At 39.0% G+C, this 25,572-nt stretch overlaps 3 protein-coding genes and 1 long non-coding RNA gene across 5 annotated transcripts; 1 reads left to right on the top strand and 3 right to left on the bottom strand.

Moving 5' to 3' along the window:
* Nucleotides 1-3,296: 3,296 nt before the first annotated feature.
* Nucleotides 3,297-11,675, bottom strand: tmsb1 (thymosin beta 1). Its single transcript, XM_028589239.1, has 7 exons — nucleotides 11,568-11,675; nucleotides 9,442-9,556; nucleotides 8,196-8,227; nucleotides 7,594-7,696; nucleotides 5,411-5,442; nucleotides 4,616-4,718; nucleotides 3,297-3,727 (listed from the first exon to the last, which is right to left on the bottom strand). The coding sequence occupies exons 2-7, from the start codon at nucleotides 9,542-9,544 to the stop codon at nucleotides 3,684-3,686; spliced, it is 417 nt and encodes a 138-aa protein (XP_028445040.1). The 5' UTR covers nucleotides 9,545-9,556; nucleotides 11,568-11,675; the 3' UTR covers nucleotides 3,297-3,683.
* A 1,410-nt stretch (nucleotides 11,676-13,085) lies between these two features.
* On the bottom strand, nucleotides 13,086-17,078 carry LOC114562672 (solute carrier family 25 member 53). The gene is made up of 2 exons (XM_028589238.1): nucleotides 16,842-17,078; nucleotides 13,086-14,195 (listed from the first exon to the last, which is right to left on the bottom strand). The coding sequence occupies exon 2, from the start codon at nucleotides 14,186-14,188 to the stop codon at nucleotides 13,316-13,318; it is 873 nt and encodes a 290-aa protein (XP_028445039.1). The 5' UTR covers nucleotides 14,189-14,195; nucleotides 16,842-17,078; the 3' UTR covers nucleotides 13,086-13,315.
* Nucleotides 17,079-19,701: 2,623 nt separating this feature from the next.
* Nucleotides 19,702-23,842, bottom strand: prps1b (phosphoribosyl pyrophosphate synthetase 1B). Of its 2 annotated transcripts, none has more exons than XM_028589646.1 (7): nucleotides 23,508-23,842; nucleotides 22,899-23,088; nucleotides 21,173-21,271; nucleotides 20,827-20,951; nucleotides 20,459-20,632; nucleotides 20,163-20,322; nucleotides 19,702-19,910 (listed from the first exon to the last, which is right to left on the bottom strand). In XM_028589646.1, the coding sequence occupies exons 1-7, from the start codon at nucleotides 23,627-23,629 to the stop codon at nucleotides 19,818-19,820; spliced, it is 963 nt and encodes a 320-aa protein (XP_028445447.1). In that variant the 5' UTR covers nucleotides 23,630-23,842; the 3' UTR covers nucleotides 19,702-19,817. The 2 variants fall into 2 exon arrangements, with proteins under 2 accessions (XP_028445447.1, XP_028445448.1); XM_028589647.1 differs by having other exon boundaries at nucleotides 22,905-23,088.
* Nucleotides 23,801-25,572, top strand: LOC114562938 (uncharacterized). Its single transcript, XR_003693556.1, has 3 exons — nucleotides 23,801-23,998; nucleotides 24,398-24,494; nucleotides 25,339-25,572. It is a non-coding gene; the product is annotated as an uncharacterized LOC114562938 (long non-coding RNA).

Genomic DNA, 25,572 nt, shown 5'->3' with positions numbered 1-25,572 from the left:
TCTGTCTATTTTTGTTGGACAAGGGGAATTTAGGAAGTAGTGATGACTTAATTACCTGTATAACTTGTTATACAGACAGTATCAGAGACAATAATCATGTATACTTGTCACAATGTTGACAAAGGGATAACTCATGGATTGGACACAGCAGGCAATACAAAACACAGGTGGGACAGTTGCAATGCAATACAATACAATGCTATTATCATAAATCACTTAAAAGTTTGGGTTTTTCAGTATATGGCTTAAGAATGACTTTTTAGGACACTTAATATGATCATAATGATGTGTCTACCTCTTATCATTTAGTTGTTTCCCCATATGTTCTTTTCTTCCTGTGCTGCAATGTCTAGTCTGTTGTCATCATAGTGCACAGACACACCTGATCCTGAAAGATCATTGAAAAGAAAACAACATGCATATCACTTTTTTGCAGATTCATAAAAGCTATAATTGATTTAGCATGATCCCTGACAGGCTTTCTTACAACAGACACTGTCTTTGTAATTTTGCTAACTAAATCCCAACACAAGACAATTAGATGGTATAAGGTATGTCTCAAGTACCTGCATGCTGTTGTATGAGCATGTTACAACAGGCTTCTTGTGGAAAAACCCACTCCTTTTATCTATCTCATACTATGTGAGGATTGCTTAAGATAGTGCAATCTTAAGCAATCCACATATAGTACGAGAGAAAAAAAGTCAGCCTGATCCATGTGATGCATTTCTCCTTCCTCAAAACGGGCTTCCAAAAACATGTTCATACTGCAAAGATACAAGAATCATGTGAACATTTTGTTTATGTTTCATGCTTTTAAAAAACGTATAAATGGGACATCTCTTTATTTGGAAACTAAGTTAGAACTCACTTTTCTGACATAAACCATATCACATGTTGGCAATGTGGAATGTGCAACACCTGCAGCTGATCCACTCCCTTTTCATCAGCAGGCTTAGACCTGCTGTAACTCTAGAGGGAGGAAGCTTTAACTGGGTAAAAAGATTCAGTCAACCGTTTGAAACTGAAGTAAAATATATCATGTGTAGCTAAGGCAAACTGAATATCAGTGTTGGAGAGTAGTGAACTCTATCTACTAAACTAGTAGTAACTACATTTAGCAGTAGCTTGCTGGTAGTTTAACTGCATTTATATTTGCATAGTGATTCAAGTAGTCATTACTTTTTGCCATGTTTGTGTGTGTAGTAACTACTGAAATTACAAACAATTTGGGGCAATAAAAAAGGAAAATACTTCTTGACTGTATTTAAGCCCCCTTTGACCAGCCCTGCACCCTTTTCTCATCCTGACTGCTGTCAAGGCATGTCAATGCAATGCAACACTTTAGTTCAGGACAGGTTTAGGTCTGAGTCTACCTGTGAAAAAATAAATGGCAATACTTTTTATTATGTTTTCAATGTATATTTGTAAAACTAAACTTGAATGCCAATTATTCATCATATATCAACAAATGTTTAGAGAAGTTGCATAGCTGCAGGCTATTTTAGAAGTTACCTGGCTAACTGAGTAATCCTGCTTGGTGCAATACACCCACCACTTCTGGAAGGCCGAAATTAGAGTCTGATTGACAGCATGCAAAACCAAAGCTGATATTCATTGCACTTTCCCATGCATAAGGGGTTATTTTTGGTTGGTGTATGACTTGTGAACAAGTGGGCACTTTTTTAGGAATTACCTTGAGTGACTTTTTTGTTTAATATTTTGTTATAACTTTGTATCACATGTAAATTGTAAATTTTATATGTAAAGTAGTTTGAACTACTTTTTCTACGTAGCTCTACATTTCTCCCTAGGGGAGCTTTGCTGTAATTGAACTTTTTGCTGAGTAATTGGTAGCGTGCAAGGCTTTCCACCTTACTGCTGAGCATGCTCACAAACAAGGATCGCATTTTTATTATTAAAAATGAAACTTGGATAGAAATAGGCTTTGATTTAGGACCCTTTTCTTCTCAGCCAATTATTATCAAGTAACAACAGCATGAGTGTCCAATTCTATAAATATTTTTGTACTATTAGACAATAGGCTGACTTAGCTTGTGACCGTGAAAACGGTCTACATCTGATCTTTGTGAAGAGAATTACAATACATTCTACCTTTAACCATTGTGTTTTCTTCCCGTCAACAATGCACTTGTTGTCCTTCCGGGTCAACATTGACCCGGTCCGTTTTGCCAATTATAAAGCATGAATTATAAATTATCACCCAATTCTGTGTTACACCTTCTTAGCCAACTTCTTTCCAACTCATTACCACTAGTTTTACACTTATTTGTTTAATATATGGTCAAAAAACATTTATATAAAATTATATCTAATTTCTGAGTAAACTTTTTGCCTATTTATAAAGCATAAAGTATAAAATATCACCCTTCTATTTTACACCTTCTAGGCAACTTCATTCCAACTCATTACCACTAGCTTTATACTTATCTTTTCCATTTATGGTCAACTGACCTGATTTACATGAAATTATACCTAATTTCTGAGTAAAATGAGGAGAGATCATTAGTTGTTGGATTAATGGCTGGCATGTGGCAGTTATTAGCCAGGATATGCAGGTCAAAATTAACTGATGAAATTGTATTCACAAACAACGGAGAGCTAACAAAAAGGACAAATTTACGGAAAATTGACTTGTCCCCATTTAGGAAAAGACACATCAAAAGTGTTAAAACAAGTTTACAAAGCTGTAGTTTGAAGTTGTGTCTGTAGGTTTGTATTTGTACCGTGTTCATCTGCTGAAAAGTACAGTAATGTGATCCATTGCCCTATGCACCGGGTGTATGTGGGCAATCACAATAATGTGATCCATTACATGAGTTCGCAACTGCGGTTTGTGTGTCTCTGTATGTGCATTCATGTGTGTGTGTGTGTTCATCTGCTGTAAAGCGCAATAGTGCCTCATTGCACCACAATGCTTTAAAATTAAATAAATCACCCAAAATTCAATGAAAGTAGTGATCATTAATTTTACTTAGAAAGAACATCATTGGGAACCACCCATGTTATTTTTGGTTAATAGAAACCCATATTTCTGATAAATTAAATGACACTTTACAAATCATATATTTAAAAGATACTCTTTTCTCATGTTTGTCAGTTTAACATTGGGATGCAGTTTCATATTTCTGGCATAAGACATGAAATAAATTGTGATTGGAGAGCAGATTGTCCAGCTTACATTAGACACTATTTTTTCCTGATGAAAATCAGTCTAATATGCTTTAAAAAAAAAAAAAAAAAAAGTTTAGCAAGACAAAATATACACAAACAACTCAACGTTTGCGATCCATTTTTATTATAAAAGAAACAAAATCATGCGTTTTTAGAACATTTCCTGCATGGCAACAAGGAACCTTACAAGACTTTGATTCTTTTAAAGGTTCATTGAATGGAAACGCTTATTAACTTGTCACATCGTTTTATTACTCCATTCAGTCCTTTCTAAACAGCATGAAAAAGCACAATAAAGTACACCCATTTCTTTAATTTACATGGGATTACAGACAGAATTTTCACCCATACGATCAGCCCAAACACCATTTAATAAAACATGAAAACACAGAAATAGGCAGATATGCTGGACAGGATTCCTAAATGGAGGAAGAGCAGGTAACAAGGCAGGTCTCAACAAGAAAAATCATGAAAAGGTGTTTCCCCTTTTACTTCTTCCCCTCTTTCATGGCTTTCTTCTCTGCTTCAATTTCTGAGAGAAGGGGAGAGAGAGAGAAAAAAAAAAAATATTTACCATCACACAAACCACAACAACCTCTGATGTACACACCACAAAACAATTATAATCCAAAGCAGCAGTGTCAAATATTCTAGATGGTGGGTAAAACAAGATAGTGCCAATTATTAAATAGGTACGTTAGCAAATTTAGCACTGCACTTCCAAGACAAATCAAAGCTACAGAGGCACTTGTGTCTAGTATGGGGCAAGCTCAAAAACGTATCCTACATTTCCTATAATACAACTCAATATCATCTTTTAAATAAATGCCCAAGTCTTTTAAAGCCCACACTCCCAGTTTGTGACACAGGCTTTCTGTGATAAGTGTAGTCTTCAAGTCTTAAGCGCTAACCCTGATGACATCATCAGGATAGGATTTCAGGAAGTTGGGTGTACCTGCAGTTAATCAGTAATGCAATGTTTGCAGTACACACACACACACACACACACACACACACACACACACACACACACACACACACACACACACACACACACACACACACACACACACACACACACACACACACACACACACACACACACACACACACACACACACACACACACACACACACACACACACACACACACACACACACACACACACACACACACACACACACACACACACACACACACACACACACACACACACACACACACACACACACACACACACACACGTTTAGCAGTTCCTGTTCTTGTTATGTATATATGTATAAATAAAATCAACATGTGTAATGGAAACAGTTGTCTAGAAGATGTTGAAAGAAACATTGCATTAAAGTTTAAAAAAAAAAAAAAAAACCCGGGCTCAAGGATGATATAGTTTTACTGAGAGCCCTCTTTGACACCTACCCGCAGCAGTTGGACGATGGTTACTTTCTTTCGTGATAGACTTCCTTAGCTTGCTCGTCTTAAACTGCACCAACTCCTCATTGAGTGGCTCTTTGGCAGCTTTCTAATGGAGAAACGTGGGAGAGAGAAAGAGCAGGAATGACGATTAAAATCAAAAACAGATTTTAAATGTACGAGAAAGAATGAACACATGACCAATTATCATTTCATCACTCAAGATGTCTGCAGTACAATCCCATACAGGTATCCAAATCCAGCACCACCTCAATTTAAAAAGACAGTAACGTTACTGGGCGGAAATCTGGAGTTATGTATGCCAGTCACAAGTAACAACATGCAACTAGGCCTACCTGCTCACAATGAACAGCTCTAATGTGGGGTCATGTTACACTGTACTGTTTACAGATATTCAGTTCCACAATAGTGCGTACGGGGAAGAACACATGCTGTACTTGAACTTTGATCTGCATTTATGGGAGGTCATTAAAGAGATTAAGAAAATCTAAAATGCACATCAGGGCCAAAGAAGTGAACGCAGTGAAGTAAGAGCATAGCTGGAAAATGAAATGTTTCAGTTTTGTGGGGAAAATGTGTCTGCATTGGACAAAAGGTTAGATGAGGACATAACATTTTTACAGAAGATTCCAGAACAAAGCCAGGCTTTCTACAAAGTTTCTTCTTGAGGCATAGTTTTAAGGAGAAATTTACAGAGAAAACAGAGGCATAGATGATGGACATGAGTCCTAATTGAAGGTAGAGCAGGACTGAAAAAAAGAAACCGTGGCAGGTACCTACCTCTTCCAAAGCTATCTTCTCTTCTTCAATTACTGCGGGATTACAAGAGAGACAGACAGAGGTGATGAATGTATAACTGAGTCGTAGATTAAATCAACATTCAGAGATTTCGTTAAGTTGCAGTTCCCATCCATGTCTATCCAGACTCATAATATATGTAGTGACGACTTGAGCAATAATAAAATAAAAATGCATTCTTCGGCAATATTTTGTTGTAAAGATTTTTTGGACATTTTAGCCTTTGACAGGAGAGCTGAAGACATGAAAGTGGAGAGAGAGGGGGAATGACATGCAGCAAAGGGCCGCAGGTCAGAGTTGAACCCGGGCCCGCTGCATCAAGGAGTAAACCTCTATATATGGGCGCCCGCTCTACCAACTGCGCTATCTGGGCGCCCCTTATTTGGCAAATGTGAATGACACACACATACACTATACAATCACCACAGTTTCAAGGTCGGCCAGAAAAGTGATTTGAGACATTATGATGTCAACAGTGAAGTCAGCCTCTATCAATAAATTACTGGCCTTTGACCTTTTTGGGTATTAAGGTCCTAATTGTATCCTTTAAGACATTTGTGTGAAAGGTCATAATTTGCGTAGGGATTCTTGAGTTATGGCCAAAAAAGCATTTTGTGAGGTGACCTTGACCATCTAAATCTAATCAGTTCATTCTTGAGTCCAAGTGGACATTTATGCTAAATTTCAGATCATTTCCTTCCAGGGGGTCTTGAGATATCGCATTCACAAAATTGGGACGTACATATGCATAAAAATACAGCGCAGTGAGAATACAGACATGTCATTCACAACATGTATAGAACGTGGACCTGCCCGAAGCACATTCAACCCGTGTTGGACCCATTCATAAGAGTACGCATTTTTTCTGCTTTTACATCTGTTTTGGTGAGCCCAGAGGGAAAATGTGGCATTTAAAAAAGTAGCCTACATTTACGTTAGCTAGCCAATGGTAGACTACAGACAAAGTGTGATATTGTTACTTTCGTTTGAGTGACCGAGGGAAAATATTTCAGTCGACACATTAAGTGGAACCGAAATGAGGAACTGAAATTTGCGTTCTAATCCAGTCCGAATACTACCGGTTGCGTAGGAACCGGTTCCATAGTGGAACCGGGTTTCGGTACCCAACCCCATTTATGATCAAAGAAAGGGTTTGGATCTTTGACAAAACTGCAGTCCATAATGCCAAGCTCCCTCTGATAAAGTAAACAAAAAAAAAAAAAAAAAAAAAAAAATCTAGAAGTGCAGTATGGAAATGTTGTGTAGTTTCTATTTTTACTTCTATCTTTATTCTACTTGTATACAACTCATTTTTTCATTGTTTTTACTTCTGTATTTATCTGTACCTAGTTCTGTCTTTGTGCTGCTGCAACACCCGAATTTCCCTTCTGGGGATCAACGCTTATCTTATCTTTCTTAATAGGCAGGGCCGAGTGGAACTATGTAGAAACAAGGAACTGACGACAAGCTTAAACCTAAGTAGATTAAAGCGAATGAACTTTTTGTTGAGAGCACACTTCTTTTCTCTTAAGGCTCTGACACGCCAACCTGACGGCCGACCTTTGGCAGAAAAGGCAGTCAGGAGTGACTGCCTCCCCGAGCTGGTCAAAAAAGTGCCTCGGAGCACACCGAAGCAACGCCAGCTTGGGAGTATGTTCTGCGCAAGACGTAATACGGCTCCATAACAGCAGGTGATGTTAATCTGTATTGTCGTCACCCAAAAAATGAAAACTGGCAGCTGATTAGACGAACGCACCACGTGGGTCTAGCGACCATAATGGCGGCGTTTTCAGAATACGAGCTCATATTTTACAAAAACGTGTTTCTGGGAACATTTTAAGCGCGAAATAGGCCATGCAGTTGCAGAATTTGTTTTCATTACAGATCGACAAAGGTCAGTTTAAAATATTTTTCAGATTTTGAGAGGCGCTCGTCAGGCTCATCCCGCTCGTCATTTCCGGGTTAGCACGCCACCAATCAGATTGGTCATTGAGTCCGACTGCCTGCCTTCCAATTCAACAAGTCAAATCGGCCCAAATGAAGTCCGACGGCTCCGCCGACTGACAACGGCACAGAACACACCGAACAGACTCGAGTCACTGACCTCGCCAGACTGTCTGAGGGACGATAGTCAGGTTGGAGTGTCAGGGCCTTTCAACACCTACCATCAGCAGTTGGAAGAGGGTTTTTTTCTTGCACTTCAGTCTTTTTGAGCACTTGTGGGTCAAATGTCTCCAACTCCTTATTGAGTGGCTCTTTGGCAGCTTTCTAATGGAGAAAAGTGAGAGAAAGAGCAGAAATTATGATTGAGTCAAAGCACAAATTTGGACTATTAACAATGCATGAGAAAAATGTTAAAAAGATGCTGGCGGAAGCATGAACACATGATCCCATAATTATTTTTATCACTCAAGAAGTTTGCATTACAATCCCATTTATGTATACAAATCAAGCCATCCGCAGGGAAGTAAGAGCATAGCTGGAACATGAAATGCTTCAGTTTTGTGAGGAATGCGTGTCTGCGTGGGAAGGTTTGCTGAAGACATAACATTTCTCCAAGATTTAAGAACAAAGCAAGACAACCATGTTTTCTACAAAGTTTCTACTTGTAGCACAGTCTTACAGAAATTCAAGAAAAACAGAGGCACCCCGAAAAAAAAAGAGGCAGAGACGGAGATGATGGACATGATTTCTAATTGGAGGGAGAGAAGGTAAAAGGGCAGGACTGAAAGAAAGAAATCATGGCAGGTATTTTTCAGGTACTTTCCTCTTCCATGGCTATCTTCTCTTCTTCAATTACTGTGTGATTACAAGAGAGACAGACAGAGATGAGGTGATCAATCTAAAACTGGAGTCTGAGATCAAAGATTAGTCCTAAATTGTTGTCAGGACGAGAAAGAAAACTGATATAGCACTGATTAAACAACAACATTATGTAGTAATGAATTTAAAAAAAAACAACAACAAAAAAAAAAAAAAAAAACACACCCCCAACTCTGATGTACACACCACAGAACACATAATCTAAAGCAGCAGTGTCAACTATTCTAGATGGTGGGTAAGAGTTGACTATGCAGCAGCTGGTGAAACATATGGTTCCACTCATGAGTTTGCTTTTGTTAGTAATGAGATGCCAGAATTAGCAGTCAATGGTCAGGTGATCATCTCTGAATTATTAGGTGTGTACTGACTGGTGTGCATATAATTAAGAGGTATTCTAGCAATTTAGCACTGCACTTCTACAAAGTTCAGAAACTCAAAAAAAAAAAAAAAAAAAAAAAAAAGAGGAAACTTTGTCAAAGAAGATTTACATTAAGATAAATATGTCAAAATCAAAAGCTAAAAGAGATATCTTAAATGTTCATGTATTGGGGTTCTTTTGGGGCAAACTTCAAAAACACTGGATTCTTAATTTCCCATAACGCAACTCAAAAGCATCTTGCGCAATGCAACACAGCACAGCTCTCCCGGGAAAGATCACAGTTAAAGACTCAGAAACAGCTGACAAGCACCAGCAGCGCCACCTGCTTCAATGCCAATACGGAGGGTGCCTGTCATCAGTCAGCAGGGAGCCTCTCAACCTCTGGAAGGAAAGGATGAGCATACTGCAACACTTTTACTTTAACTCTCCTCCTGCTGCTTTAAAAAAATAAATAAAAATTAAATAAATCACACCTTAATCTGAAGTGAGGCTTTTCTACTGTACAGTACATCATGTGGGCCTCTGATTCATTGCGCAACCATTTGCTTTTTTCACTCCACAGTGCTGGATAGCATGAAGCTGCATTTGTTTCAATGGGGTAATGTTTTTTTTCCCTCTGAACAGGTTAGCATTAAGCAGAACAAGGACGAGTTCTCAGGGTTGGGCGTGTACTGGCAGTTAATCAGTAGACAATGTTTGCAGTTGCCTTTCATGATGATAGGCAGGGAGGAGTAGAACTATACCGAACAAGGAGATGAGGAAACCTGGATCAAGAGGGGACAATATAGATTTTTATTGATTTAACACCTACCTTGCGTCGTTGGGAGAGGGTTTTTTTCTACCACTTCAGTACTATTTAGCCTTTCCTTTTTAAACTGCTGCACCTCCTTAGTGATTGGACATTTGGTGCTCATTTTGGAAGATTTCTAATGCAGAAAAGTGAGAGAGCAAAAAAAAAATAAAATAAATCAAAACAAAGCATTATTTATTTTTTTACGCAGTATTGGGGAGTAATAAACTCCACGTAATTAAACAAATAACTATATTTTGCTGGTAGTACAACTACACACTTCCTGTCTCCTAGGTGGGAGTAACCTCATTTGAAAATGTAATGAATGCTATTCGGATAATGTATTAACATTTTCTTTTGCTAACATTAGATATTTACACAACTAAAAGATGAAAATTAGATTGGGCATTCACAAACATTAGCTTATCCGTGTTGCCAGATCTCATGAGTTTGTTCTTGAGACTGAAATAGGTCTTGAACAAAGTTAGTTTTCTCCGGATTGGTCTGTCTGAAAAATGCCATTTTAGTGTCAGAATATTCAGGAGGTATAATTTGTGAAAAATGGGTCCTATATTTACTTAGGTGACTATGGGGCGAAAGAATCGGTCATAATCTTGTGTCCACGTTCACTTCTCCCATTGGAAAAAATAAAAAATACACTCAGGATCTGCCACTAGTCTCCTAAATAGGCGTGGCAGTGGAGAAACCCATGTGACACAGATACAGGAAATTACTCTGAGTTGGGGCGTCTCTGGTTCTAGTGAAACTTCAAATAATGTTGGCCCATAAAAGTAAAAGAATTATATATTTTTTTAAACTTTATTATCACCATTGCTTCCCTACTATAATTTAACCCCATTTAACCAGCCCCACACCCTTTTTTTTCCCTCATCCTGACTGCTGTCAAGGCATGCCCAGACAATGCATTCCTCAGGCAGCCACTTTAGTTTAGGACAGGTTTAGGTCTCTGGGGCGGTATGGGAAGCTGGAATGTCAGCTCACCTGTGAACAATAAATGGCTATAGTTTTTTATGTTTTGAAACTGAATTTGTAAAACTAACTTGCATATTATGTCAGTGAAGGTTCTCAGTCATCCAGGTCATAGTTATCCAGGGAAGGGTTAAACTCAATGGCAACTGGACTTTGGAGCACCTTTAACCAAGTCCAGCTGCCTTTGAGTTTAACCCTTCCTTGATATACTTCCATATATTAGGTGTCAAGTAGTCACAAAGCTTCATTATTGCTACGCATTAACAAATGTTCAGAGAAATAGCCGCATGGGTGCAATATGCCCACTTGGGAGTCCGATTGACATTGTATTCAAAACCAAAGCAAAGCTGAAATTCCTTGCATTTTCCCATGAATAGTGGGGTATTTTGCTGGCATGTGACCTTTATTTTATATTTTGTATCACATGTAAAATTTGATCTTTTTTACAAAAGTAGTTTGAACCATTTCTTTTTTCTTATTTTAAATATTTTATTGGATAACAATAATAATAATAATAATAATAATAATAACAATAAATTATACAATTTTGCAAGATTTTCTCTGCACACCCTCAACCTGCGGGTGCAGCGACGCCCAAAAAAAGCAAGAAAAAAAAAAAAACGACCATTATTTTTTTAAGTCTCTTAAAAGTCTCTAGATTTCGCCTATTTTATACAGTCTATGGATTTATCCATAGGGTAGCTTGGATATAGTTCAACTTCTTCCGGTTTGAAGTAATTGGTAGCTTGCGCAGTTATGGTTTCAAAGTAGCTTCCCCAACAATGTAAAAAAAGACAGTACTGGGCGGAACTCTGGAGTTATGTAATCCAGTCAAAAGAAACAACATGTCCTGCTCACAATGAACAAACACATTACACACAGACTACTTTAAAACAGCTTCCGTGCAGAAAAATGCAGTACTATACACAGACATCCCAGTAACAGAATTGACATTACCTTAACAGTAACGTTAGCTAGCTAACTGTAATGGAAAGTCTATGACAAAAATGTTGAAAACACGAGTTTTCGAACTATAAGCCTTTGAAACCTAAAATTATTTCTTAGAATTGATGATGATTTTTGCATTACATTACAGTGGTTACGTGTCTACTTGAATGTACGAGCTAACAAAGAGAGATAATCCAGAATAACGTTACCTGGAGCAGAGGTGCGCAGGTTCTGTTGTATGAAAATGCGTCTGCGTAATCCTTGCAAAATCAACGGTTTAAGTAGAGACAACACGCCCTGCACAACAACATGGACACTGATACTCTGGCTGTCATTGGCTCCCAAAGTTTAGAGGAAGAATTTTGATTGGACACGCTTGATGCATGCCTTTGTTCCTCCCCATATCTGCGTGGAAGAATTTTGGATGTATAATATGGGAAGTCCATCATGTTTTTATTTTTTTTAACACAGTACCATCTAGTGGACTGCTTATGACATGACATGGTTTGACAAAAATCAATTACAATAGCACGAAAACACATCATAGACATCACTTAAATGTATGACAATATATATTATATATATTTTAATGCACTTTGAGGCTATTGTTGGCTAATGTAACCTGCATATATGGACACCCAAGCAAACATGGGGAGAACATGCTAACTCCACACAGAAAGGTTCCAGTTGGCAGACAGATTCTGGACCAGGACATTCTTGTGGTAAGGCACCACTGAGCAACTGTGTCCCATTTTATTTGTTCCGTGTGTGTGTGTGTGTGTATGTGTCCCATTTTATTTGTTCCGTGTGTGTGTGTGTGTGTGTATATATATATATATATATATATATATATATATATATATATATATATATATGCTGTGTGTATTGGTTTGAACCAGGTGATGGATTATGTCCTTGTTTCACAGAAGGCATTTTGACATGTCACAGTAGGAAAAGCCCAGGTGCGAATGAATGGATGGCTGAATTCTATTTAGCTGTATCAGTTTCAGGTTCCTGGTATTGTTCATGTTGGCTAACTGTTTACGGCTTATTGGGACACTTGAATAGATCCCAGCCATTAAAAGGGCCCATGGCATGAAAATTTCACTTTATGATTTCACTTTATTTTTAACATTAATAGGAGTTCCCCCAGCCTGCCTATGGTCCCCCAGTGGCTTGAAATGGCGATAGGTGTAAACCAAGCCCTGGGTATCCTGCTCTGCCTTTGAGAAAATGAAAGCTCAGATGGGCCGATCTGGAATCTTGCTCCTTATGAGGTCATAAGAAGGAGGTAACCTTGCTCCTTATGAGGTCATAAGGAGCAAGGTTACCTCCCCTTTCTCTGCTTTGCCCGCCCAGAGAATTTGGCCCACCCATGAGAGAGAGACATCATGGCTTTCAAACGAGCAAAGTGACAGTTGGTCAAGGCCACACCCCCACTCTCCACCTTGCCCCCTGTGTCTGTCATTCTGCACCAAGGCTGAATTTCGGGAAAGAGACTTCAGATACAGTATTAGGGGACCACTAAGGTCTATATAAAAGCATCCAAAGAGCACCATGTCATGGGAACTTTAATTTTAGGAGTATAATGCCTGTGCTTTTCCTACTATGACAAGTCAAAATGTCGGCTGTGAAAGAGGGGATAATAGGATGTGTTTTCTGATGAATGCAAATTGAAAGAGCAACATGTCTGTTTACGCACCAGTAAAAAAAACACAGTAAAAACATTTTTCAACGATGTCTCTTTTCTTTTTTTAAGATTATTGTTTTGGGCCATTTTCGGCCTTATTTTTACAGTACAGCTGACGACATGAAAGGGGAGAGAGAAGGGGGAATGACATGCAGCAAAGGGCCACAGGTCAAAGCTGAACACTGGCCCGCTGCATCGAGGAGTTAACCTCTATTTTTGGGCACTCGCTCCACCAACTGAGCTATCTGGGCGCCCAATGATATCTCTTCAGCCTGAACGTTTCTGCTGCCTGTCATAGATAGCAGTGGTGATTCCCCACGTAATGCATGATCTCAAAATAACCAGAGAACCTCCTCTGTACAGCAGAGCCACACTCCGCTGCCGAGATTCCCAGAGCATCCTCCAACAAGCCATGACCCCTTTCACCTCCCCTCCCACCTCTGCCTGCATGTTTGCCACAAGCACATTCAGTGGGTAAAGAATCAAGCTGGTTGCCACGGAGGTCAGCGTCCCTGAGATGAAGGAGGAAACCATTGGATAGAGCACCTGTCCCTCCATGGCAGCACACACCGGCCCCTTCAGGCCAAAATAGAAGGAGCTGCCAAGAGCGTTCCGGGCTGTGATGGGAAGCAAGGCTCTGTAGTAGCCCAAGGCTAGCCTCTGTGCCTTCAGCCTGACAAGAACACTCTTTAAGGTGGGTAGTTGGCGGTCATTTTGGCCATTTTGCAACACATTCTGGACACGCTCAAAAGGGGTAAAAACCACAGCTTCTACCATACCTGCACCAAACCCAGCCAGAGCAGGAAGGGCAGAGGTGGAGATGACATTTTGCGATGACAGGGAGAGCTGGCGGAGGAGGGTGTCCTGGAGGCCAAAGAGCAGTGTGCCATTCAGGGTCTTCATCAGCAATGGTGGGGTCACGCCCCTGAAGAGCTTTGCAGGTCCCTCTTTGTAGAGCTGTCCCACTGCCTGATAAACTGGGGTGTTGTGGATTTGTTGACGGAAAACAATTTTGTAGACAGGGAAGACGATGAAGGTGGATAGCAAGCTGGAAGTCCCCCCGTGCAAGAAGCTGTGGAAACGAACCATTGGGTCCTTGAGGCCCTCTTCATCTTGTTTATCGTCCGGACTTCCTGCCATCCTTGAGCTGAGTAAAAATAGAATCACAAATCATTTCAGTGTTGCCCTAATATGGGTGTAGTGAATTTTGGGGAAAGCGGAAGGCCAGAGAAATTTGACTCCAATAATCTCTCTAAATTCTACTTTTACTGAACAGTATTTTGAGTATTACAAAATGCATGCAGGCTCACAGAGAGACTAAGTATCCCTAGCAACCAGACACCAAATACGAAGCTCAGTCCACGAAGCCTCCCAGTTTCTGAGCCCCGTTTTCTGACCTGTCCCTCAACTTTACTCTCATCCTCCTCCTGTCTCCGGGCAGACTGTTGTCTCATACACACACATCAGGTGTTGGGCCTCTTTATTTCTTTTGAGCACATAACTACTATACAGCCACGAGTGTATACAATACAAACAGGTCAAGTACGCCAGGGGAGATACTAAAAATAAAACGATAATAAAAAGAAAGAAAACAATTCAATTTACATAAAGCATTTGAAAAGTACAAATAGTGTGTGTGTTCTAACAGCCTTCTCATGACTACAACAGGATATAGTAGAAATATAGTGTTTAATGTGAATGGACAGCTCTATGGAGTTAGGTGTTTTATTTTGGAATTTGGACTTATGGATGTAAAATTTGGTCAACATTAAAATCAGGTTGATTAAATAAAATTGAGAGGTGAGATTTGTGTCATAGTTAATGAAACCTAAAAGTACATTTTCCCAGCACAAGGAGAAATCAGGGTAAATAAGATCAGCTAAGTATGGAGACAGTTTACTCCAAAGCAATTAAGTATGAGGGTGTAACCAAAATAAATGCACAAGAGTGTCTCTTTGATTCCCACAGAATGTACAGTTTACATTAATGTCTTTTTTGAGCTTCTGTAAATAGTGGTTGGTTGGGTAAAAACTATGAAGAAATAAAGAAATCTCTTTGACTTTATTCGTCAGAAAAAACTCCTGCAGCAGAAGCCAGACCTTGTCCCAACACATAGCTTCAACAAAACTGGACCAGTGTGATAAAGAGGAGGGTGTACTAATGATGTCATGCTGAAAAAGTTGATTCATTATTTTGTTAATATTCTTACAGAGAGAAGCAACTTCTACCAACATCAGTATCAAGTACATTACCTAAAACAGGGAGATTACCATCAGCCCTAAAACCTCTAAAAAGCGCAATTACAGCTGTAGGGATAACATCGAAAACTCCCTAGGAGCAACAGGGATACCATACTGCTGAATAAATTCTGAATAAGTATAAAGTTAACCGTCTTGGTATATAATAATTGACTGACCAACAAAATATTGTTATCAAACCATTGTTTAAAGAAAATTGATCTATTTTTGAATAAAACATATTTATTGTTCCAAATATAAAATCTGTGGGGACTAAAATTATGTTTGAAGATTAAAGACCAGGCCAAGAACATTTGTTTAAAAGAAGCAAGTTTGAGGGGAATTTTGTCAATATTATAGTTACAGATCTAAATAAAGTTGAGACCACTTAACAAAGAAAAGATGTAATTGGGGATAAAGTTCCACAGAGAAGTTGGACACCTGAGTTATCGTCTGATCCAGTTGATTTTAAATGTATGATTTAAAGTAGTAAAGTCCCAACAGTTAAGGCCACCTTTACAGTACTCATTCATCAAGAGAAGTTTGTCTATAGCTTTACAGGTGTGGGTATCAAAACTAAGTGAAAATGCAGTGTATGTTAACCTAGGTATCCCTTCAGCCTTTGAAAGTAAAACCCTGCCTCTTAATGATCAATCTCTTCTCTTTGTGGTTTTAACTGCATCTTCCTCCTTCTTGCTTCTCATAACATTTTCACTTTCTAACGGCTATTTCCTGTTGATCTACTTCTTTATCTTAGCATAAGCTAACTACTACGATACACAACTCATGCAATGAGCCACATAATAAACTTCACACTATAACCTTAATAATATAACACATAACATAACACATCTAGGTAAAGTGACATGTCTATAAAATAGAAAAATCTTTACACAGGATGGTCATACTGCTCATAATATACAGTGCTAAGCATAAGTGAATAGACCAATGCTAAAGTTGACTAAAACGAGGAATAAAAAAAATAATCTTTTGGAAATTGATCTTAATGCCTTAATTAAAAAAAAAATGAGGAAAAATACAACCTTTATTTCAGTTTTATTTCAGTTAGCCTAATAGCTGGTTTGATTTGCATTGAGAGATGATGTTATGGAAAGTACCCCAGGCCAAGGGAACTTTATCATGATGCATAGTATCCTGGATCCATGAAATAACTGGCCTTTAAAAATAAAAATCTGCCTGCCTCTATAGAATTTAACATAGGGCTGTGTATACTTATGCCCCCTGTATTTTAAGGAAGAACATTTATTTATTTACAATCCATTATTCATTCACAGAAGATTTTTTTCCTCCGTTTTTTTAATCAAGGCATTAAGATCAGTTTCCAAAAGATGATTTTTTTATTCCTCTTTTTAGTCAACTTTAGCATGGGTGTGTTCACTTATGCTTAGCACTGTAAATGAATGAATAAAATGAAACTGAAAACCACATCAAAAAGAAATTACATTTAAATAGTATATTAATGCATAACACAATAACATTAATTATAATCTTTGATCAGAAACATTAAAGCCAAAACAGAAATAACATTTACTTACCCAGCCACTTGTCAGTGGACAGCAAAAAAAGCGTAGTGTCTATTTTCATTTTCCTCCGTTCATTGCTGAAATATAAAGACGTATACTTGTTTTACACTGCACGTGGAGAGGGATACTTTCTGGTTATTCGTCCAGTTAGGATAGAAACTACTCCTTCCTACTCACTTCTAACCGAAACCAGACAAATAACGGTAAAACCTCGTCAATGTGTAACAGTGTCAAGATGGGAGATCGCACCCTATGGGTCTTACTGAGCTTTCAGCCGGTGGCCGCCTCTTCTAGAATAACTATTGGTCAAGACGGTCTACGTCACGTGGTCGGCGATTGGTTATTTTGTCTATCAATCAAAGTGTTTTCTTTCTGAGGGAACAAGGGCGTTACCAGCAAGTGAAAAAACATAACAGGAATTGTAAGTATATAACCTGCTACTAACATGATTTATTTTTTCTTACTTTACCTTTTTAGAATAATTGATGCTAAATATTTGGATATATATTTCATATTTTAAATACAAGTGTGCAAGCCTTCTCCACACCACCAGGAAAAATACTTGGAAGGCTATAAAATATAGACCAAGGGATTTTTTAATTGTAGAATGTAAATTAACTAAAAATAAAATTAAGGACATCATGTCATTGATGGGCCATAAATGTCCTCTGCCCAGGGACAACCAAGGGAAATGAGCTTTCATCCACTGCAATAATGTGCATTAACCCTTGTGTTGTTCTCCAGTGGACCATGCACTGGTCGTCCTCCCAGGTCAAAAATCTAAAAAAATTGTTTTGCTTTTTTTTTTTCACTTCTTTTCACTACATGTATAAACACCACTAACACCAACTTATTACCAGTTTTACCCTTTTAAAAAAAAATGTAACTCATGGTCAATACACGTCATTTATAGGAAATTATACCTAATTGTTGAGTTAAAAAGCTAAAATGATCTATAATTTAGGCTAATATTAAAGGAAGGATAATTGCAGACTGGTATATATCAACGTTCAGTCAGGATACTGTTTCGATACATTTTAATTTCTTTTTCAAATGCTAAAAAAAAATTTAAAACACCCAAAATTCAATGAAAGTAGAGATCCGATCTTATATCATACTTGTGAAGCGCGTTGTATGGATGGAATCATCCATCAGTGTTATTTTTGGATAATTAAAATGAGGTAGTTAAAAAGAAACCCATATTTTCAATACAGACATTTAGAAAACGGGTCAAATTTGACCCGAAGACAACACAAAGGTTAAATAATTATATAAACAATATAATTTCCCCTCTACGATCCTGGTTGTATGTAACTTTTTAATATTGAGCTTATAGGCAGATATAAATAGTTATATGCCTGCAGGTTAATGCATTAATACCAGAAAAAATAAGTGCCAGGTTTTAGATTTTAAGGATTATTAATTTTATTAAGAACACATCCTCAGATAACTGGCACATTCACCCTACTGAAAAAGTAAACACAAAAGGTTTGGAATATGCAAATTATTCCTCCAGACATACAATAATTGAAAATAAAATTAGCAGGTGAACATTTCTAAAAGGAAGCTCCAGCCTGCAGAGACACCAAACTAAAAACCTGACAGCTTCTCTATAGAAAGACCTTCAGCTCAGAACCTAAAAAGGGTAAACCCTGGACACTGGGTAGACCCCACTCAATGGAGGGAACCTCAAGAGTTGAAAGCAACCTCCTATAACATCTTTAACAGCCTGATAAGAAATGTAAAAGTTCTTCATCCAGTGAGAAAATAAAAAACAGCTAAACAGGAGGGGGAGGAGATGACCGGAGGAAAAAAAAAAAAAAAACATTCCCTTTCAGACTGTTGAGGCACTCTTGGGTTGAGTGGAGCTTTTCAGTGGCACTGTAAACTAGTTCAATACACATTCACTTCATTAATTATAATCTTTCAAACAGCAGTTGACATGGGAGCAACATGAAAAACTACACTCGTTCATTGTAACAAAAAGCACTATAACAGCTTTACATGGCAGATGCTTCTCCTGACCACTGGGACCTGCCAGGGATATTTATACAAGCTCTTTGACAACAGATTGAAATGACTCCTGGAGAGGTAAAATGGTCAGGAGAAACTTGGTACCCAATGCCATGTTTCCACTGAATGATACAGCTCTGCTCACGTTTTGGTACCAGGACTTCTCTCTTTCAGTTGTCCACTGTGGATAGTACCCCGTCAGTGTTGGCGGATTCTCAGCTGATATTGCCATAGCGCCGCCACATGACACGGCTGTGACTGAAATCTTCAACGCAAGACTTACTGAATCATTTTATCAGCAACCACACAGAGGAACGTTTGCTCCAAGTCAATTGTACGGCATAGTTTTGTGGGCTGCAATTAAAAAAAAAAAAATCTGGGTCAAGTGAATTAAAAACAATTGCGGTCGCTACTGATGGAAGCTTGCCTATTTAAAAAAAACAAAAACAAAAAACAAGGGTATGCGTACGATGTCCCGTGTCGCACTAGTGACGGTTCTCTCTGACCAATCGGTGGTCTGCAGTACTTTAACTCCACCTTCTGGTATCGCCTAAGCTTGCTTGGAATCATGGACCAAGGTAGTACCAAAGAAAGTATGCGGTACTAGCCACACCTTTTGCCAATGGAAAAACAAAAAAAGAGCGAGTAGAGTTGAGCTGTACCACGTGGTGGAAAAATGGCACATATGTTATGAAAGGGAGTACAAAGTTCACAGTGGATAAACACTTATTTATCCAAGTACAATAAATATGCTGGCCTAAATTGGTAGCTTGCGATTGCTTTGGTGCCCAGACAGGAAGGGACTCAAGTGAGGGGGGGTCAGCATTAGTAACAGACATGACAGTTCATTCTTGTTTTGTTTTTTTTTCTTCTTCACAGTTAGCAAATCTTTGCTAATGGTTGTGTTTGGGTTGGGGGTATTCCCTCTTCTCTTATTTGGTGTAACAGCACACAGTAGATGGGAGACACCATTTGTTACAAGGGGACATGGCTGAACAGGTATGACACAGACTCGCCGTTGTGAGTTCTACGGATGGCCTCTGCAAGGATCATGGAGATGTCAATAACCTGAAGGGAGAGAGGATGAGATGTTGTGAATATAACTAGACTAAATGATTTGTTTATTGAAGGAAGACTTTGAAAGTAATTTATCAAGTAAAAATACCAATTCAAAATGATAGCTTCTCAAACTGAGGATTTTCACCTTTGTTTCATATTACTTTAAATGCAGTAACTTTTTATATAATACACTACTCACTTTGGGCTCTGGAAATTGCTTTTTATTTTACATTGGAAAAAAAAAAAAAATTAAATTCTGACCTGTATTTTGGGACAATGCTTCATCTTCTCCTCCTGAGGGATTGTATTGGTGACCACTACAGCTTCAAAGCAGGCATTGTTGATGCGTGAGATAGCTGGGCCAGAGAAGATGCCATGGGTTAGAATGGCATACACCTTGGTGGCACCAGCAGAAATTAGTCTAAGGGAGAGAAACAGTATTATGCATTACAAAGCTCCATATGACTGGCCTGTGGTGGTCAAGTCTTGTTATGCTGTGAAGTTCCAAATTTATTTACCAATTCATTTACCACAGAAGGTACATAAAAGGGGCTTACTTGTCAGCAGCATGACAGACTGTGCCACATGTGTCAGCCATGTCATCCACTAGAATGGCGACCCGATCTGTCACATCTCCGACGAGAACCATGCGGTCCACCTCGTTTGCCTTTTTCCTCTCCTTGTGAATAAGGGCAAAGTCCACATTCAACCGGTCTGCTATTGAGGTGACCCTGCAAAGGGAAAGTAAAATGTCCACGAGTTAGAGCTAGTGTGCATGCCAAAGTGTATCAAGTTGTACATGCACACGTCTAATTAGAGCCCTGTTAAAGATTAGTAAAGCCAACAAAAGTTTAATCTAAAGTAAATTCCAGAGGACACGCTCAAGGGTAGAAGACCTACAGTACGGCAAGTGCCACTGGCATACCTCTTGGCTCCTCCTGCATCGGGTGAGACGATGGTGCAGTTTTTCCATTCAGGGATGTTCTCTTTGATCCACTTCAGAACAGCTGGCTCTGCATACAAGTTATCAACAGGGATATCAAAGAATCCCTGGAAAAAGATAATAGATGAATATGGACTGGGGTCACAGGAGCTGAACAAAGGACCAATAGAAGGCCCATGTCTCCCTTTGGTGACATCTATATAAACGTAAGGCTATGAAAGTTAGGTTTATAATGCAGGTAAAAATATTACCCAAAAGGAATTTTTTATTAATGGCAGGATACTGAATAAGATGGACTTCTGTTTAGGACTGCTTTTGTGCTGCTTACCTGTATCTGTGAGGCGTGCAAGTCCATAGTGATGATATGGTCAGCACCTGACACTGACAACATGTTGGCCACCAACTTGGCAGAGATAGGAGCACGGCTCTGCAATGAAAATAGATCTCATCAGTCACATGGAATAAGTGAACTGGCAAGCATGGCTTGTTTCTAAAAATAACACTTAACTAAGAGCTTAGCCATTCAGTGAAATTTTAACAGTCAGTTTTTACAACCTTTTAGACGCTACACCTTAAAATTGGTCATATAAAAATATTTACAGTATGACATCCACTCTTTCAATATACTACAATACAGTGGGTGATGCAATCACCAGTATGTACATAGAATGGCTAAACAGAGGCATTACGTTTTAATTTTGCTCAGCTACAACAGTCCAAAAGGTTCAAATTATAGGTGTTTGGCATAACTACAATATGGATTTAATATGGGAATAGTAGGACACTTATTGCTACACATTCAAAAGAAAATCCTGGATGATATCTAGTCCTGCATCACAAAAACTAATTAAAATTTAGATTTGGTAGTTGATAGTGTAAACACTCAACACAATTCATGCAATATCATTCAAATGGTGGAATGAGTATGGGAGTAAATAACAGGCAAATAGCTGAAGGTAAGAACAGAGATGGGAACTGCTGTTGATTCAGCAAAGCATACAGAATAAGGGAAAGGAAAACAAACAAAAAAAATAAAGCCATGAGGGACATGACTGCAGGCTTCTTGTCATGATGCAGGATGGCAAATGGCTAGGGCTGGACCCGAATATTCGAATATTCGTTCGGTGGGTTGGTATCGATTTAAAAATTTGACATTCGAATATTTGTTTTTTTTAATTTTGGTTTATTTATTTTCTGCATTTATCTCTCGTTCACACTCCAGTCCAGTTGGTGGCGGTAATGCACATTTAAGTTGGTTTGCCAAACGCCAATAAACTAGAAAGAAGAAGAAGATACTGTCGGTACACGATGACGCCGCGCCCACTTTGAGCATTTAGCAAGCTGGGCAGAGAAGCTAGCGGCGATAACAAGTGCGGAAATGGAAAACTGTTTCGCGTTTTTCCGTTGTGATTCGGCCAGAAACTTCAACATTGTGAGGCGAAGAGATCGTTTTGGAATATAAAGCTTGGATATTACATTTCCTTGGACTCTTGGGGATTTATGAAAATCCAGTTTTGGTCCACTTTGTACCACTTTGTTGCTGAAAGGACAACGACAACAGGTATGCATGCACTCTCGGCTGCGCAGATTACGGCTAAATTGTTTTATTTTCTTTTACTTTGTAACAGTTGTGCACATGGCTTTATATTTTAAAGATTTAATGCTTTAAAGTTATAAAAACGCTCATGAGTGGAAGTTTTATCGAGGTTACAGCGACGCCCCCAGTCACAAAGTGTCCCGTTGACGAGACGGTGATCCTTGAGAGGTTAAAAGTTTATTAATTCTGAACGTGTCTGGCCTGTCTATTTATATTGCACCAAATACGACACTGCTGCACTCCCTTGTGAAGTCGTTTGTTTGAAAGGTTCTCAAAATAATCAAAATGCAAACAAACAGACAGACACAGAAATTCCTGCCTTTATTAGAGATAATAATATGTTCCGAAGCTTCGAATATTCGATGCTCATTACTACCGAAGCTTCAAAGCTCAAAAAATGGTATTCGGACCAGCCCTACGATGGCATGACAGAAGTAATTAGATAGATATCCCTCACCCCCACCTTGTCCTTCTTGTCTTGCCGGGCATACGGAAAGCAGGGGATGACAGCCGTGACCCTGGAGGCAGAGGCAATCTTGCAGGCGTTGATCATGATCAGCAGCTCCATTAAATTGTCATTAATCTCGCCACAGCCACTCTGCACAATGTAGACATCTTCCCCACGTACGCTCTCCCCGATCTCCACGCTGCCAGAGGAGAGAGGTGACAAGATAAACAGCACTTCTAGCAGGATATAGATGAGGCAGAGTAAACAATGGCGTGTGATAGGAACCTGGGTTAAAAAGCACTATGCTGAGTCAGAAGGTCTCGAGTGTCATATAATATCTGATGATATGACATCATAGTTTTAGTTTATTGAGGCAACTAAGGTGGTTTTGTTGCTCACAATACCCAGATAGGTTGTTAGTTAGCATGAGTCGTCAGCCATGTGTGAACTACAAGTTCCTAAAAACACTGCGCGGCAATATCACCATGACACCACATTTATATTCAAATAACATTATGGTTACATGTCGCTAGTCTACAACATATGCGTACCAGGTATAGCCTATCTCTCATTATAAGCTTCTTTAAAGTAAGTTAGCCAGAACAGCAAAAAACGTACCATGTTTCTTGGTTGCTAAATTTCTTCGTAACAACCTTCCCCAGCTCGAGACCCAGGCGGTCTGCTATTTTTTGAGACAGGTCCGGATGTGAGCTACCGCTGAATATTTTGATATTCGGCATTTTGTTGCGGTCAAAGGCGTCGTTCAGTCCGAGCAGGCAGTGAGCAGCTGTCGAGTCAGTCGAATCGAAGGGTCCAAGACAACAACTGGAAATTGGTCAACAGTTGATGTGCAACTCTTATCGAGCTGTAGTGCGTTCCCTACCTATCCACCATTATGTCCCACACATCACGCGTGCGGCGGCTCTTCCTCCCAGGCGGCGCGCACGTTTTCACTTACGTTCTGCCGCGATGACGTCATTCTGGGCAGAGGAGCCATAGAGCCAGAGCCTTTCTCTATCACTCTGCATAGAGCCTTTCTCTATCACTCTGCATAGAGTCATATAGACTGTACCGACTGTACCAAGAACAGGGGCACGTGAGCGAGCAAGGTACATTCATTGGTAGTCTCTTCTTTCTAGTGCTTACCACCGTACACATATGCTAATACAATGAAAAGCGCAAAGTGATTTAACGCTAATACGTACTTGTACAGATAAACCGAGTTTGAACTGCCCCTTGTCCTTGAGTTGTACATATTGCCTAAAATAAATAGTTTATTTTCTAAATTTTTTCATATAAACACGGATGTTGGCGTTAAGGTAACGTTACCGTGGGTCCTTTGGAAATGGGGGGCTCCTAGAACATTCACCACCTTTCCTGGCATGTGGAGGGCACTGTAGTACATGTAGGCCAAGACACTGACTGTAATTAGCCCTATCTGAGATCTTTGGTGTTGGATATGATTTAGGCCTATACAAAGTAGTATTTAACAACGTTATTTTGGACAGAGACCCCTGGCAAGTACCTGGCACTCCCTTCAGGACCTCAGAAACAACATGGCGAACTTTAGGACTAACAAATGTGCTTCACCCAAATGCAGAAGTGGTAAGTAGGCTATAAAGAATTTTCACAGGCACAGCAAACATTTTGTGTAGTAGTAGTAGTATGAGAAGAACAGGTCTTACGAATAATATTAAAGCTGTGATTTATTCATGTATCCCAAGCCATGACTGTGTAACAGTGATGAGCATGCACAAAAGCCTACCGGACTCTCAAACTAAAGCAGCAAAATGGAATTCAGTCATCATTAATTTGATTATTTACCCCTGTGCTTTTCCTACTGTGACATATCATATTGTCTACACTACTGTCAATAAAGCACCTACTAACTATTACAGTGGCATCTTACTGAATGTTTATGTTTGGAGTGGAGTGGAGTGGGGTGGAGTGTAAAAGCAGACAGTTGTATTTAGTGGATTATCTTTCTTGTTTCCAATTTTGTAAATTATCATAACTTTATTGCAATGTCTTTAGCAAAGAGGCTTCCCTGTCTGGTTGGCCCAGCTTAAATCTGCTTTTCAAATGCAGTAATACAAATGACACAAAAAAACAAACATTACAGTAAACCTATCTAAAATGGTAACAACACAAAACCATTTTACTGTCAATAGTTGGTGTTTTGTCAAGGTTTGCACTGTTGAGTCAACATCAGTTTTTGCCAGAGGCAAATGAATGACACAACCACAGCAGTAAAAACCTGCTGGCAGCAGCAAGAGAGATGTTTCCGGACAATTTATCTTTTACATGATGTCATTTGTTTAAAGTCATTCTAATGGACAGCCTGTCACTACGGCAAGTTTACCGCATGCAATGTCATTTCCAAATTCTCTGAAAGAGTTTATATAATATACTTTATTGCTCATAAAACATGAGTTAACTTTGTACACAGACAGAAGACCACAGTGACGACAAGATCATTGACAGCAAATAAAGACAGGAATGAATACGTGCACATGAAGAAACAATGGATTAAGCTATGAGGCTCATCGTGTGAATGAAACACAGACAAATCCACAGAGTTTAGCAAAGCAACTGAACAATGACAACCACAGAAAATGTTTATCAGGATGTTAAAATGTTCAAGTGCTGATGAGAGAACATTGTCTAATATTTGTTTATAAAA

This window comes from Perca flavescens, chromosome 10 (genome assembly GCF_004354835.1).
Source record: "Perca flavescens isolate YP-PL-M2 chromosome 10, PFLA_1.0, whole genome shotgun sequence".
NCBI classification, from domain to species: domain Eukaryota; kingdom Metazoa; phylum Chordata; class Actinopteri; order Perciformes; family Percidae; genus Perca; species Perca flavescens.
This window is presented reverse-complemented; position numbering and strand designations above follow the sequence as displayed.